Source organism: Rutidosis leptorrhynchoides, chromosome 1 (genome assembly GCF_046630445.1).
Source record: "Rutidosis leptorrhynchoides isolate AG116_Rl617_1_P2 chromosome 1, CSIRO_AGI_Rlap_v1, whole genome shotgun sequence".
Taxonomy (NCBI): domain Eukaryota; kingdom Viridiplantae; phylum Streptophyta; class Magnoliopsida; order Asterales; family Asteraceae; genus Rutidosis; species Rutidosis leptorrhynchoides.
In genome coordinates, this window is record NC_092333.1 from 38,830,246 (window position 1) to 38,844,510 (window position 14,265).

General features: G+C 33.8%; 3 protein-coding genes across 3 annotated transcripts; all 3 read right to left on the reverse strand.

Moving 5' to 3' along the window:
- Window positions 1-4,336: 4,336 nt before the first annotated feature.
- On the reverse strand, window positions 4,337-7,668 carry LOC139859068 (mitotic spindle checkpoint protein BUBR1). Its single transcript, XM_071847887.1, has 11 exons — window positions 7,490-7,668; window positions 7,330-7,389; window positions 7,071-7,215; window positions 6,831-6,988; window positions 5,872-5,962; window positions 5,711-5,777; window positions 5,459-5,516; window positions 5,211-5,376; window positions 5,034-5,116; window positions 4,535-4,609; window positions 4,337-4,442 (listed from the first exon to the last, which is right to left on the reverse strand). The coding sequence occupies exons 1-11, from the start codon at window positions 7,666-7,668 to the stop codon at window positions 4,382-4,384; spliced, it is 1,143 nt and encodes a 380-aa protein (XP_071703988.1). The 3' UTR covers window positions 4,337-4,381.
- Window positions 7,669-9,095: 1,427 nt separating this feature from the next.
- Window positions 9,096-12,368, reverse strand: LOC139859074 (protein VACUOLELESS GAMETOPHYTES). Its single transcript, XM_071847892.1, has 2 exons — window positions 11,981-12,368; window positions 9,096-9,675 (listed from the first exon to the last, which is right to left on the reverse strand). The coding sequence occupies exons 1-2, from the start codon at window positions 12,354-12,356 to the stop codon at window positions 9,194-9,196; spliced, it is 858 nt and encodes a 285-aa protein (XP_071703993.1). The 5' UTR covers window positions 12,357-12,368; the 3' UTR covers window positions 9,096-9,193.
- A 431-nt stretch (window positions 12,369-12,799) lies between these two features.
- LOC139860125 (uncharacterized) lies at window positions 12,800-13,723 on the reverse strand. Its single transcript, XM_071848924.1, has one exon. It carries the CDS (start codon window positions 13,721-13,723, stop codon window positions 12,800-12,802), a length of 924 nt encoding a protein of 307 aa, XP_071705025.1.
- Between the last annotated feature and the right edge of the window lie 542 nt (window positions 13,724-14,265).

The following is a 14,265-nucleotide window of genomic DNA, read 5'->3' on the forward strand; positions in this document are numbered from 1 at the left end:
TTAATGTTATCTTTATTAAAGCATTATCATTTGTTTCATATCAGCAAGTATCATGCTTCCTTATCCCTAACAGTCCAATCGAAAACAAACCAGATCACGGCTCAATACTAAACTGAGTTCTCGGCCCAACTAGTTTAACAATCACAGGGTCACGGCTCAAAACAGAATCAAGCCCAACAATTATATTCTTATATGGCCCAGATTATAAAAACAAATCCGTCCATGTTCCATTATCTCAATTAGGTTCGATGGCATCCCAGGATGTGGTTTTGTTTATTTAAAACAGAAAATGGGAACAGCTTTCGAGCAGTAATCCAATAAATTAAAACAAGTGGTTCATTTGTTAAATGCTTTGTCGGCCACAAGAAAAAGAGAAAAGAAAAGATCAAAACGTGCAGTGGCAGCAACGTTGCTTGAACAGAAAAAAAAAATACTTTAGCAACAGTGATGGGTCACGATATTGTGTGGGTTTCTTGTGGATTGAAAACAGAAAACAATTACAGCAGAAGCTGTCTTCACAGCAGTTTGGGTCTCGATGGTTTTGGTGGTGATTGTTGAGTTCATTGAACAAGAAAAACAAGGGTGTAAGGGTGTGTCTTGGATTTGTTTTTGATGGCCTAAATCAGCAAGTAAACAGCATTCGTAGTAGCTAAACAAATATTGGGTTGGGTTCGATGGTGTTTGTGCTCGCCAAAAGGAGAAAGAAACAGAAAAATCGATGATGGTGGTTCATGGCCTTGAGAGGGAGAGGTGAGAAGATGAGACATGGGTGGTTTGCGTGGTGGTAGTATCCAGTCTGTTTGATAGAAGGCAGAAAGCAAAGCAAAAATTGGGTTTGTGTTTATCAAAGTTTGGTGTGGGTGATGATGATACCTGTCGAGCAGGTTACATTGGTTTTAATCAGGAAGGTAGCAGCAACGTGAATGATTTAATGATGATGATGATGAAGGTGACGGTGGAGTTGTGGTGGTGATGGATATGGTTGTGGGTTGTTCTTGCTTGGTATAAAATACATAAACAAGAGTAGTAAACAGTGGTCGTAAATTAGGGATGAAGTGGGTTATGATGTTAATGGGTTTCGAATTTGAAAGTTTGTGAGGGTGGTTGTATAATGGTGGAGAATGGTGGTCATGGGTGGCTTGATGATGGCGGTCGATGGTTAAACTAGGTGGCTGAAGATGTTGGTGAACCAGAAATGGTGATGGGTGACTTGTTTCACAAAGGTGGTGGATGGTTTTAGTTGATCGAGCTTCTAATATGTATGCCAATATATATAATCATAATCATATGATTTATATTATAAGAATAAACCAAACACAGTAATATTCAATTATTAATAATAATATTATAATATCCTTTAGAATTAGAATTAAAACGTGTGAAAGAATATACTTAGCAGCCATAGTTTTGTTATATTGTGCCGACAGTTTTCACGGACTGCTATATCGCACTCCGTTGTTAATCAGTGGCGGATAAAAGTGTTCAGAAAAATCCCATATTTTTAAATTAACTATATTTATTTATTTTGGTCATTATGGTATAAAATTCGATCTTTAATTTGTTAAATAAAAATTACATCAACTGTCCCTCTCATTTATGGGTAAAATATAAAAAGTGCTAAAATATAATAACTAGATCCCAAATACATTTTTAGTAAGCCTAAAATCTATAGAACTCTTTTTCGGATCACCGTTTATTTTAAAATCACATAAGTTCATTTTTAAGTTGATTAATGACTATCAAGATGACAAACGAGTGCTACGAGTGTTTATTAAATAAATTCTAAATCAAATATATATATATATATATATATATATATATATATATATATATATATATATATATATATATATATATATATATATATATATTTTCAATATACTTTTCATATATATATATATATATATATATATATATATATATATATATATATATATATATATATATATAAATTTATTGTAATATCATATATTATTTTATTTACACAACTGAATTAAATCATATAAGTTTCTATTTCAATTATATATATATATATATATATATATATATATATATATATATATATATATATATATATATATATATATATATATATATATATATATATTTACAGATAATAGTTCGTGAATCGTCGGGAATAGTCGAAGGTCAAATGAATATATGAAACAGTTCAAAATTTTTGAGACTCAACATTACAGACTTTACTTATCGTATCGAAATCATATAAAGATTAAGTTTAAATTTGGTCAAAAATTTTCGGGTCGTCATAAATATCCGTTAACAACTTTAAATGGGACGTCCCAAAATAGTAATGTGGACACTTTAAATGGGATGAAAGGAGTAATATTTATTTGCTTGATATGTGACCATTTCGATACAATTTAAAAATAAAGAACAAGATAATAATTGATAAATATGAAAAGCGAAAAAAATGGAACAGACGGTTATGTACCATTTAGGAAGTTACAGACTATTATTTTCATTACCCACTTCCCTAAATCCCATTTCACCCAATTTGTAGAGGAATGTTTCATTACCTTAAACTCTATAATGAGTATTCCCATTATATCTAACCAACCACCTTTATTGATTACATTTCTCATTCCTTATCTCTTAATACTCCCAACCAAGCACACCCTGATATATTTTATGTGAGTGTAACGATGCGCGTAAACCTAGATTATGTACCACCATTAATATTAATGCTTAATTATTTAAAATACTCCGGATAACGCTAAAGCTAACAATAGTTTTTTTTTTTTTTACTTGTTTACTTTGGGTAATAAATTAAGGTTTCAAAAATGCATATTATGTTTAAACTTAAGTTTAAATATTCTTATAACTTGTATAATTTAGTTTTTTGTGTCACAAACCAAACAACTTTTGATTTTACTCTTATCTATTCTTTTTACTTTAATCGGGTTTTTGAGACACCCAAAATATATATATATATATATATATATATATATATATATATATATATATATATATATATATATATATATATTGAAAAGCAAAGTAGATTTTCATTAATGAAAATATAGTACAACAATCATCACAAGAGTAGCAAACGAACACAGCTACCCACACGAAGAAAACCCGAAATGTACAAGATAGGAGTAAAACACACACCTTCTAAGCTAAGAATAGGAAGAAGATCCGGTTGCAGAGGGAGCAACTAGAACTTGAACTCATTCTACATAGCATAAGAAGATGGATTCAGAAGCCACACATTCCAGTCAAGATTTACCTCCTTAATTCTTCGAGAAATCCAATCGAAAGTAACCGTTTGAACCTCCAAGAATATCATCGAAGCAGCCATAAATTTGTTTTTAAACACCTTTTGATTTCTAATTCTCATTCACATATCCATGTGACCGCTTGCCGAATTCTCTTCCCTTTCCACGAAAATTGATGAGTAGAAGAACCTCGAAATGTATCCATCATATTATTATTTGAACAATCAGAATTCCACCATTTGAAGAGATCGAGTGTGTACATTAGTAATATGTGGATGAGATAATGGGAACGAGACCTAAAGGATTAAAAATGATATTTTAAACTAAAAATTACTCCCTCTGTCCCAAATATATTGTCGCTGGATAAAAACATGCAGTTTTAGGAAATCTCACTAACTTCATTCTCCACCAATAATATATATTCTCTCTTCCACCAATAATATATATTCTCTCTTCAGATTAACATCTTTTGATTGGTTGAAAAAGAATCTGAACAATTAATTTGAGACATCCCAAAATGAAATAATGAACAATAGAGTTGGAACAGAGGGAGTATTTGAATTTCTCTAACGAGAGTTCTTAGACTCTCGTTAAATTGCCTTAAAGTATCTTTTCGTAAAATTCAAATTAGAAAAATTCAAATTATCTTTTCGTTAGTATTAGACGAATGACTTATATGTCCCATAAAACTAAGAATGATATACGTTATTATAAAGTTTACAGAATTACAGACTTAAACCGGTTTTTTTCTTTTACAAAACATAACGAACAACCGCCCTTCAGTCTATTTCCATTTTCTGATACTAATTCAAAATTTATGTTATTCCGACACACGGCATTTGAACGATTTATATAACCTGTAAAGATTTGTGAAGCTAAATTAGCTATAAAGAAGGATGGAACAAAGCGTCAAGGAAAAGAAGAAAACCTTATCTCAACATATTATTGATACAATAAAGGACACAAACAACTTTCTCCACATTAAAAAGAAAAATCAATACAAGATTCAGTTAACAACAATGCAAACAACTTGAATCAAGCTTTATAGACAAAAGCTGACCCATATATCTCATTCAGACTAATATTCAAACAACTAGGAGAAGCATCAATCACAAACACAATTGAATTATCTTATCTGATAATCATCTGAGACTGCTTGGAGGAAAATGGCGCAGCGGGTTTTCCATCAGTAGCTCTGTCTCCCTTTTTCAATTAAAGAAGATACATACAGTTAAACAATATACACACATAAACTTCTCCTTCAAACTAGGATCACAGACTCTGTTATTACTTACTTTTTGAGGTCTTTACCATCTTTGTCCTGTAGAGCAGTAGAGCGTCCGCCCGCATTGCTCACATTCTGAGGTGGTCTGAAATGTGGATGAAAATGAATTTTAAACAGAGAAAACATATAAAATCCATAAATCGAATTGTATTTGTTATTGCATAAAGTGTGCTTTTTGTACATTTATTATAGAGAAATTCAGCTGCAAATAACCGGTGCATCACGCATAAAGTATAGGTTTGGTAAAAGCAGGATCACTGTATACAGTAGTTGTTGTTTAATATATGCAAATGTATAATGATTGGTACTATGAAATTGTAAGCTGATAAACCAATGACTTTCTAAAGCGTCTTACTTTCCTACTTAAATTCTGTGTTTTTTCCTTCATACTTTTACCTACAGTGCTCACTTTTTTTCAAGATATGGCAAAATAATATTCGGTATGATAAATAAAATGCTAGCAATAAAATTACAAGAGTAACTAGTTGTTAATGAATAATGATACTCACTGTGTGCATTCTTCATCTACAAAAACCTCAATGCAGGGAATGGGAGCAGCTCCACCTGGTCTACCAACAGGTCTTTGAGGAATCTGAAAAAATTAAAGGTTCAGCATTTGTCAAGCAGCTACGTATAACAACCTCAACAAAATCAAGGGCTATCAATCAATACATTGAAATGTGTACCTTATTTGAAGTCCACTTGGAAGGGACAGCTTTATTCTCTTTGTTTCTTTCAGCTCGTGGTGCGAGAGTGTGCCACGAGGGTTTCGACGATGACTCTGACTGGTGCGTTGTTCTCCTATCAACGTTGCTTATATCTTTTAAAACCTTGAGTCCACCTACTTGGGACCTAACAACACAAAAACAACTCAGGTTACATTACAAACAAAGCCACGTGTGTCTATAGTAAGAATATAATGACTTTTACTAACCCATCTTGCTTTGGTCTTTTCCTAGCAATGGCAGCAGAACTGGCGTGAGCGTGATTTCCTGGCAGTTTAAGGAAATATGTATGAGTAATGGTACCAAATTAGTTATTGAACTAAAGAGTAGGATGACATCATGCTTACTTCAGCATGATGACATTAAAATTACTATTCACAACCTATGCACTTAGTTTTATGTAGTAATAGTAAATAGTAATGTAGTAATACCGACTTGTATTTTTCCAGATAAAAACTAACCACTGTCTCCTCGGGCTAAGACAGTTCCAAAGCTTCGTACAGGTTGACGTGTTTCTTCTGATTCCTCCTATGGGTTTTGAAATGTAGAAATCAATACAAGCAATTCATTTCATATTTCATATAAAAGCTTAAAGAACAAGAAAAACAGAAGAAATACGTACTTCACAGTCAGCATCGGCCTTTGGTCTACTCATCGAACGACCAAAAAATTTCTGGTAAGCTGATTTCAGCTTCTCGATTGGTTGAGCGTTCCTATTACATACAATAAACAATCCAGTAAGAACTTATGATCTGGTCATCACAGGACACAACCATAGAAATGTACTAATAGTTTATAGATTAGGGCAGCACTGGCATAAGTATATAACTACGCAGCAACATAGTGCATATATACTGCAGTACTTTATATGAAACATAAATATCATGTTCTTAAATTTCTACCATTATATCCAATATACATGTAGTAATTATGCAGATCAATTAAATTGCAACCAATATAACCACTCCCATTTTGTACTAAAACCAGGACTGCATCTTCCTTAGTTTAGACAGTTATTCAGCATATGGTAGAAGTTGCTTTTAACAAGAGTTGCCTCAAATGGTACTAAATAGATATTCAAATTATCTACACGCTGTCAGAGCAAATTTAAAAGATGTATAGTAAAAGAACCCATTTAACAGCTGATATCTACATCTACATATAACATACACAGTTAATTTAGCTTTACCAAACCCAGTATTATTATCAAGCCAAGCAATATCAAGAATAAACAACAAAACCCCCAAAACCCCAGCAAAATATATCCAAGATGTAATCTTTTGCTTCGCTAAATCGAAATTCGCCGAATCCTCACCCACTAAAACATCTTTGGATACACTTGTATCAGATTCACCAAGAACACGTACTCTGCGGCATTTTATCAAACAGTTTGTGGGCAGTAATTGGGTGTTCTTCAAAAAACCACCTTTATTGTAACGACTGGTAATGGGTGTTATTGTACGATTGAATTTAGATAATGAAAATATGAATTTAGGGGTTCCGGGGATTTGAGAAATGCAAGAAAAAGAACTTGAGAGAATCAATAACATATAAGATATTCAGATGGATAAAAAGACAAACCTAGATACTCCACACTCATATATCTCATTCGTAGTTTTGATCTTATTCTTCGACTCCAAGCAGCTAGCATACGATATGTAAAAAATCGAATGTGTTTCCCCAATTTTATTCGTATAAAGAAACTTATAAACAACTTCAGCATCATCACAATGTTCAGCCTGCAATAAATATATACTCAAGTCATCACCTTACACAAATGTCAATAATATAATCATTTGAGGTTTATATATAAGTACTTACATATTCCAACCACACTTTAAGATAACGAAGATCGTTCCTATATCGCTCATCATGCCAAAAAGTTCGCACACATTGTTCATATATAACAACCAACCCTGAACAATCTCCACCTGGTGGAAATGCATCTTGAACCCACTTTATACAACTACATACCAACAACAACAACAAATTCATAACATGAACGTCAATTGAACTTAATTATCATACCAATACCAAGAATCATAATAAAAAAGGTGATTAGTGAAAATCAATCGCTTACTCGAGCCATGGTTTCAAAGGATCATCACCATCGTACTCGTCAATATCCTTAATCAATTTCCTAATTAAATTACACAAATTAATTAATTTGAAATGTGAAATTGAAATAATTATATAATAAAGTAAATAAGAAATCGATTAAGAGATGAGGGGATGGATACCTTCGGGTCTCATTAAGGGAGTTACGGATATGGATATCCGAATTGGATTTGAGTGAATCGTTGAGGAGTTTAACATTACGACCGCGTTTTAAAGGTCTGACGTTTTCTTTGAAGATCTCCCATTCATTGCCGGTTTCTTGTTTAGAAGCTAAGAATGCTGTTTCTGGATCCATAATCATCGTTTGCTGTTCATCATCCATGGCGCAGAAGAAGAAGAAGAAGAAGAAGAGAAGTATTGAAATTGGAAACCCTAGAATTTTCAAACGGTCAATTTGTCAGAGTGTGGCTCAGTGGGAGAGTTTATAATATTTGAATTTTGAATGTAGATCGAACGGTAAGGCTCTGGTGGACCCGGCCCAATCACTACCCACTCTTGAGCAGCCAAAAACAAATACTCCGTATATACAACTAGAAAAAGCTTTGTTACACAAGCTCGTTAATTAATTAATTATTAATTAATTAATTAATTAATAATACTTTATAAAATAGAGTGTACTAAAAAGTAAAAACCATTGAATTTGAATCATCTCAAATCTCAAATTCTCAAATTATACTGTAAAACATGATCGATAATGTTATAAGTTTTGTGAGTAAAAAATGTAGAGGACCATTTATTATATTATATTATTTATTTTATTATTAATATTTTTACTCACGAAAATAATTTGATTGGTCAAGTTACATGAGAGGATCACATCCCTTTCTGGCTTTCTAGCGAATGAAACCAAATTTTAAGGACGAAGTTTAAATTCGTTTGTTGGGTGTCAAAATGCTTAGACTAATCTCATCGCAGCGTTAAAATTCATCCGACACATGAGGTGGATTGGTGGTGACGGAAGGTGACGCCGTTAAAGTCGCGTCAAAAGTTAACGGAAGCCGGCGTTAGTTAGAGAAGTGACGGATCGGTGAAGCCCCAAAGCAGCCAACGAATGATTTTTATAATTTAATATTAATACATTTTTGTAATTAATTTATTTTTTCCCACCTCATTTCCAATCAGATTTTACCACATCATCGTACCAATATTTGACACAAAAACTTGTCCTTTTGGGTTAACGAATGTTAAATACTAACCTTGCCACATCAACACAAAGTACACCGTTTGACTCTGACGTCACAGTCACGATCGTGCTCTTACCGTAATTTGTATGTAGTTGTACTCAATAATCTAGATATTCTTGCCAGATAGTTTTATGAAAGGAAAGATAAAATGAAATAATAAGGAGAAATAAAGCTAAAATACATCTATATGTAATCGCAATGTTTATGTACTGCTCATAAAGCCTTATATAGATACTAACCTTGCCACATCAACACAAAGTACACCGTTTGACTCTGACGTCACAGTCACGATCGTGCTCTTACCGTAATTTGTATGTAGTTGTACTCAATAATCTAGATATTCTTGCCAGATAGTTTTATGAAAGGAAAGATAAAATGAAATAATAAGGAGAAATAAAGCTAAAATACATCTATATGTAATCGCAATGTTTATGTACTGCTCATAAAGCCTTATATAGATATATAGATAGAATAAAGTTTTTCTTTCACTTGATAACAACGTTACAACAAGTACAATACAATCTTTTTATAAGCAAATCCCCTGTTAATTATATTCTTATACAGATATACAGATGGAATACATACAATTGAACATGATAGTAGTTATACAACATTTAGATTCAAATCCCCTGTTAATTATAATTACATTCTTCTAGTAGTATTATTACGGCCACCACTCCTTGTAACATCCTGAACTAGAGCCTGTCCAACACCTTCTCCAATCCCATCAATCAGTCCACCGATAAACTCAGCAACCGCTTGTGAAGCAAATCTGACAGCCGGTCCTAACACACTTGGCTTCTCAGAGTTTTTTATTCCATTCACTTTAAGCCCATTGATCATATCCTTAGCACATATTGCATGAAGATTGTAACCACAAACTCTGCAGCCGTAAAAGCGGCCTGATCTCTTTCTGTTGCACTCTCTGCAGATTACGTTGAGTTGACTGTCTGAGGCTATCGGCGGCAAGAGGTTCAGAGGGTGGTTGTGAATAGACGGGTAGTTAATTTGGTCAGAGAGCATAGCACAACATGGGTGCATTTGGAAATGACAAAAGTTGCATTTGAACATAAACCCTCTGGTTGATTTTCCACATACGTTACACGTTGGCCAGCGAATTCCACCTTCATTAAACATATTAAATTCATTGTTCTAATTAAACTAAATGTTTTATTTCATTTTGAAAAGCAAGACCCTAAAGTTGCAGACTGTGAGAATTGAACTCGACTACTCAAGTCTCTACTAGAGATTTTCAAGCTTGTAAAATAAGTGCGTTGATATTTTCGATTGTGATTTTGATAAATCCACTGTTAGTATGCTTTAGTGTGTACTGTACAACAGGGGCGGATCTACCTTGTATTGACTGGTAGCACGTGACACCAGTCAATCTAAACGACCAAGGGTAAATTTTTCAGAACTCTTTTTAATTATATGAAAGTGCAACCGATGAATTTTAATAATATGACAGCGTGGGTGATGCACGGATCAACAATATATTAGGGCCATCAAACTGAGAGAAAATTTTATATATTTTATGTATATTATTGTTAGAAATAGTTGGATGAACTCATGAACATCAAACAGAGTGAAAATGGCATACAGAGTACTAGGGATGGATGGGTAGATGAGAGAGACGATCAATCTCTCATATCAGACCTTATTTAGTGGTGATGGGCGTGATGAGGTATGATGGGTGTTTTTGTGAGGTATAGTGGTGATTTGGCAAATGTGATGGCGTGATGAAGTTTGTAGTAGGATGGCGTGATGGTGATGGAGTAATTGGTCCCACATTTTTATTTTCTTTTTTATTTTTTAAATAAGTTATATTATTTATTTTTCTTTTATTACTGTAATTAATATTTAAATAATTTATATAAAATATGAGTAAATTTAAATACACAAATATATAAAATTAATAAATTATAAAATTATATACTTACAAAAATAAAACTTTATGGACTAAACTACAAATAAACAATCTATTTATATAAATCAATACATAGTCTAGGGACTAATTTGTAAATATTCTAAATACTTCATCTTCTTTAATTATATTCTGTACTGTATTTGAAATTCACTATCGCACCACTCACCGGATCTTCATTTTTCATTTCAATTTACGTAAAATAGAAAATGAAAATAAAATAGAAGATGCAACCCTTCCTGCACCATGCCCCACGTGTTCATTTCTCATTCGCAACTCCCCACCATCACCCACCGTGAAGCTCGAATCACGCCACCAAAAAAAATAAACGTTCGCGCCCCATAGCGGCGCTATGAGGGCGTGATGGGGCAAAACAAGCTCGATCGCGCTGCGTTAATGGCTACCCTACACTATTTATAACTTTATACTCCGTAGTAGAACTAACTATGTTTTTGTCCCTTATTAAATTATATATTTACATATTAACCCATATTTACATTTACATATTAACCCTTGTTATTTGCAAATTAAAGATTTATTTACTACTCCGTATAAGTAATGCAAACAAGAAAGAATATGTTTACAAATTAACCCTTGTAAACTATACTTTTATTTGGTTTACTTTAGTAAAACGGTTAGACTTTTATCATAAGAGTTTTAGTTTCTATCATATCATAAGTTTTATAATAATACAGAAGACTTTAAGTGCATTTGTGGTTTTTTTATTACTTTTTTAAACCTTTTCCTACCATTTTAAACACGTTTTAACCTAACTTCCACTTATATTTTGTCACATCACTCACAAACGCCCAACAACCTTTGACAAAAGCCCCCCATTACAATTCACCATTTTCCTGCCATAGTCCAGTCACTAACTTGCTTCAAAAAATGCACCTTACCCACTACACGTCATAATCACCATTATTTATGGTCTTATGGATTACAATACTTACTAATTCGATTTGAAAAATTCCGGAGTCCCACGTAATTGATTTAGTAAAGGCATTTTTCAAGGAATCGCCATAAATAAAACTTATCTTAATTTAGAAACAAAAATATAAATATAAAACTTAAATATTTTTAAGAACTTTTTTACTGAAATTCTACTTAAATTTTTGTGTGGTATATATATAATTCTTGGATGCATATAGGTTAGCCTTTTGATTTTGGATAAAAAGATTTTCAAAAAGTTGAAAGTTGGTCATAATTTTTTTTGCTAACAGTGACAAAATGTTCTAGATCCGCCATTGCTGTACAAGTACCTTATGCATAACGGAGAGTGGATTTATCAAAATAATAAGTGATACTACATCACTACCCATAAAATAATAATGGCTACTGCTATCCATCATTGTGTGATGTCACAAAGTAGTGGGTGAATATGTAAATGTAAGGAAGTTTAAGAATTTAAATTGAAATTTTTGTTCTAAATTGTGAGTTTGCAACGGCAGACTTGACCAGTTAATGTTAATGATATGTTTAATTAGAGATTATTTGATGTGTACCTGTTTTGGGCTTAACTTGTAAGACAAGTTGGTGTTGAACATGAAGTGGATGAGCTTTGAGAACAGGAGGTGCTAATGCACAGAAATCATGAAGCTGAAAATCACATTTCTGACATGAAAACCTCTTGCCAGCTCCTTGTTCTTTGCAACCATTGCAGGTGAAAGGATCTTGCTGGCTAATAAGTCCGATAGGGTGGTGCGAGTGAGTGAAATGATGCATTGATTCACTAAAAAGAGACTGATCAGGAGACGTTGGAAACTCGATGGTAAGAGATTTTCTTGGAGGTTGTAAATGATCATTCATTCCCATTAATGGAGTTGAATGATTTGTTGGTTGAAATGTTTGAGATCTTCTGTATGAGTTTTTTTTGTTCATTTTTGTAAAAGATTTGTGTTGGTGAGAGGTGATTATGGATAGGATCTAGTGATGAATATTTATGGTGTTAGAAAGTTGATTACTGTTTGTAAAAAGTATGTCCATTAATATTTTCAAGGGTGAATGACTTTTATTTTATGGAATAAAGCTAAAAGTATAATATATTCCTAATATTCCCAAGGTTACTAAAATGTCCAACAACCACTCCCTAATAATTTTATTCGTTGAAGACTAAATACATTTTTTTTTTTTTTTTTTTGAAGAGCAAGTAGATTAATAATAGTAAGGATTACAAAGTGTAGTTGGGATCAAAAAGATGATACGCCAACTGACCATATACACGAATTACATACAGCTCAAAAAGAAGAAGTTTGCGAGGAAGCAAACAAACCAATCTCTAGCAATGTTACAAAAGATTACAGACCCGAAAGAGAAAACACGAGTTAGACCATGGAGAGATAGCTTTGTGGGTTGCTTAACCAAGTGAGCCAGTCGATCCTCTTTCCTTTTAGCCGATGTGAGATCCATTCGAAAGATCTTAGTTGGATCTCGTTTAGTGCTACCGGGGCGTTCCACATTTTACCGCGAAAAACCATGTTATTCCGATTCTTCCATATGAAGTATACGCAAACCCATTCTACCGCTTGCCATAGCTTTTTTCCAAGACACGACAATGGGACCGAAGCATTACCTTTTAGTATTTCGTGCAAACTAAAGTTCGAAAAATTACCAAGGCCCCACCAACGATATACCCGATTCCAAACCTCGATGGCGTGTTTACAGAAAATCAACGAGTGCTCCAATGATTCCAGGTCATCATCACATAGGGGGCATCTAACACTATGTAAGTCGATGCCCCTTTTGTCGAGTTCGACCCTTACCGGGAGTCGTTTCTTGGTAGCCCGCCACACGAAAATCTCTAATTTTTTTGGGACTAAATTGTTTCTTAAAGTCCCTTGTGAAGAGAAACTGCTCGCAAGTACCTGTTCATCGATGATGTAGGAAAGATCTTTCACAGTGAACTGGCCATTATGCGATAAAGTCCAGCTCCATCCGTCCAATCTGCTACAATCGAACTTGTAACCTGTTAATAATTCGACCAGCTTATTTAACTCTGATTCAGTTTTACCCGAGGGTACTCGTGACCAATCGAAGGTTATTTTGAGGGCTGACTCCGCTGTATCTACTCGATCCCTGACGAGCACCCCTCTGGAATCAAGCCTGTATAACCTTGGGAATTTCTCGCTCAGCTTGCTGTCCCCGATCCATAAATCCTCCCAAAAAGAAGTAAGCGACCCGTCTCGAACTGTTTTGCTGAAAGATGACCAGAAAAGAATGTCTAGAGCCTCCAGAGAGTTACCTGCCATAATAATGTTATGCCACGTACCAAGATTTGAGGAACGAGGATAATTAGTCCCCGAACCCAAACCCCCGTCCGTGCCATGAATGCTACGAATGATTTTAACCCAAAGTGCATTGGTTTCGGTTTTGAACCTCCACCACCATTTTCCCAATAATGCCAAGTTTTTGCTATTTAAGGACCCGAAATTTAACCCCCCAAACCCATAAGGTGATATGATACAATCCCATTTAACCCAAGAGATACTAGACTCCGAATCCGTCCCACCCCAAAAAAAAGAACGCCTCACTCTCTCAAGTAGTTTCAACACACAATGGGGAGCACGAAATAGCGAAAAATTATACAAGGGGAGACTATTAAGAACCGATTTAATAAGAGTTACTCTTCCTCCGAATGACAACGTTCATCTTTTCCAATCCGAGAGTCTTGACTTAAATTTTTCAATCACCACATCCCAATCTTTTAATTTATTCATCCTTGATCCGATGGGAATACCAAGATACGTAAAGGGAAATTTCCCAACTTGACACCCAATACGATTTGCCACAT

What these genes read in the sequence shown, in the direction of transcription:
- LOC139859068 (XM_071847887.1), bottom strand. Translation starts at nt 7,668, where the DNA reads ATGATTATGGATCCAGAAACAGCATTCTTAGCTTCTAAACAAGAAACC. An exon ending in CCAAGTGGACTTCAAATAAG is followed by an intron (nt 5,117 to 5,210) that starts GTACACATTTCA and finishes TAATTTTTTCAG; the next exon opens with ATTCCTCAAAGACCTGTTGG. An exon ending in GTAGATGAAGAATGCACACA is followed by an intron (nt 4,610 to 5,033) that starts GTGAGTATCATT and finishes TCCACATTTCAG; the next exon opens with ACCACCTCAGAATGTGAGCA.
- LOC139860125 (XM_071848924.1), bottom strand. Translation starts at nt 13,723, where the DNA reads ATGGCAGGTAACTCTCTGGAGGCTCTAGACATTCTTTTCTGGTCATCT.
- LOC139859074 (XM_071847892.1), bottom strand. Translation starts at nt 12,356, where the DNA reads ATGAACAAAAAAAACTCATACAGAAGATCTCAAACATTTCAACCAACA. An exon ending in ACAAGTTAAGCCCAAAACAG is followed by an intron (nt 9,676 to 11,980) that starts GTACACATCAAA and finishes TGTTTAATGAAG; the next exon opens with GTGGAATTCGCTGGCCAACG.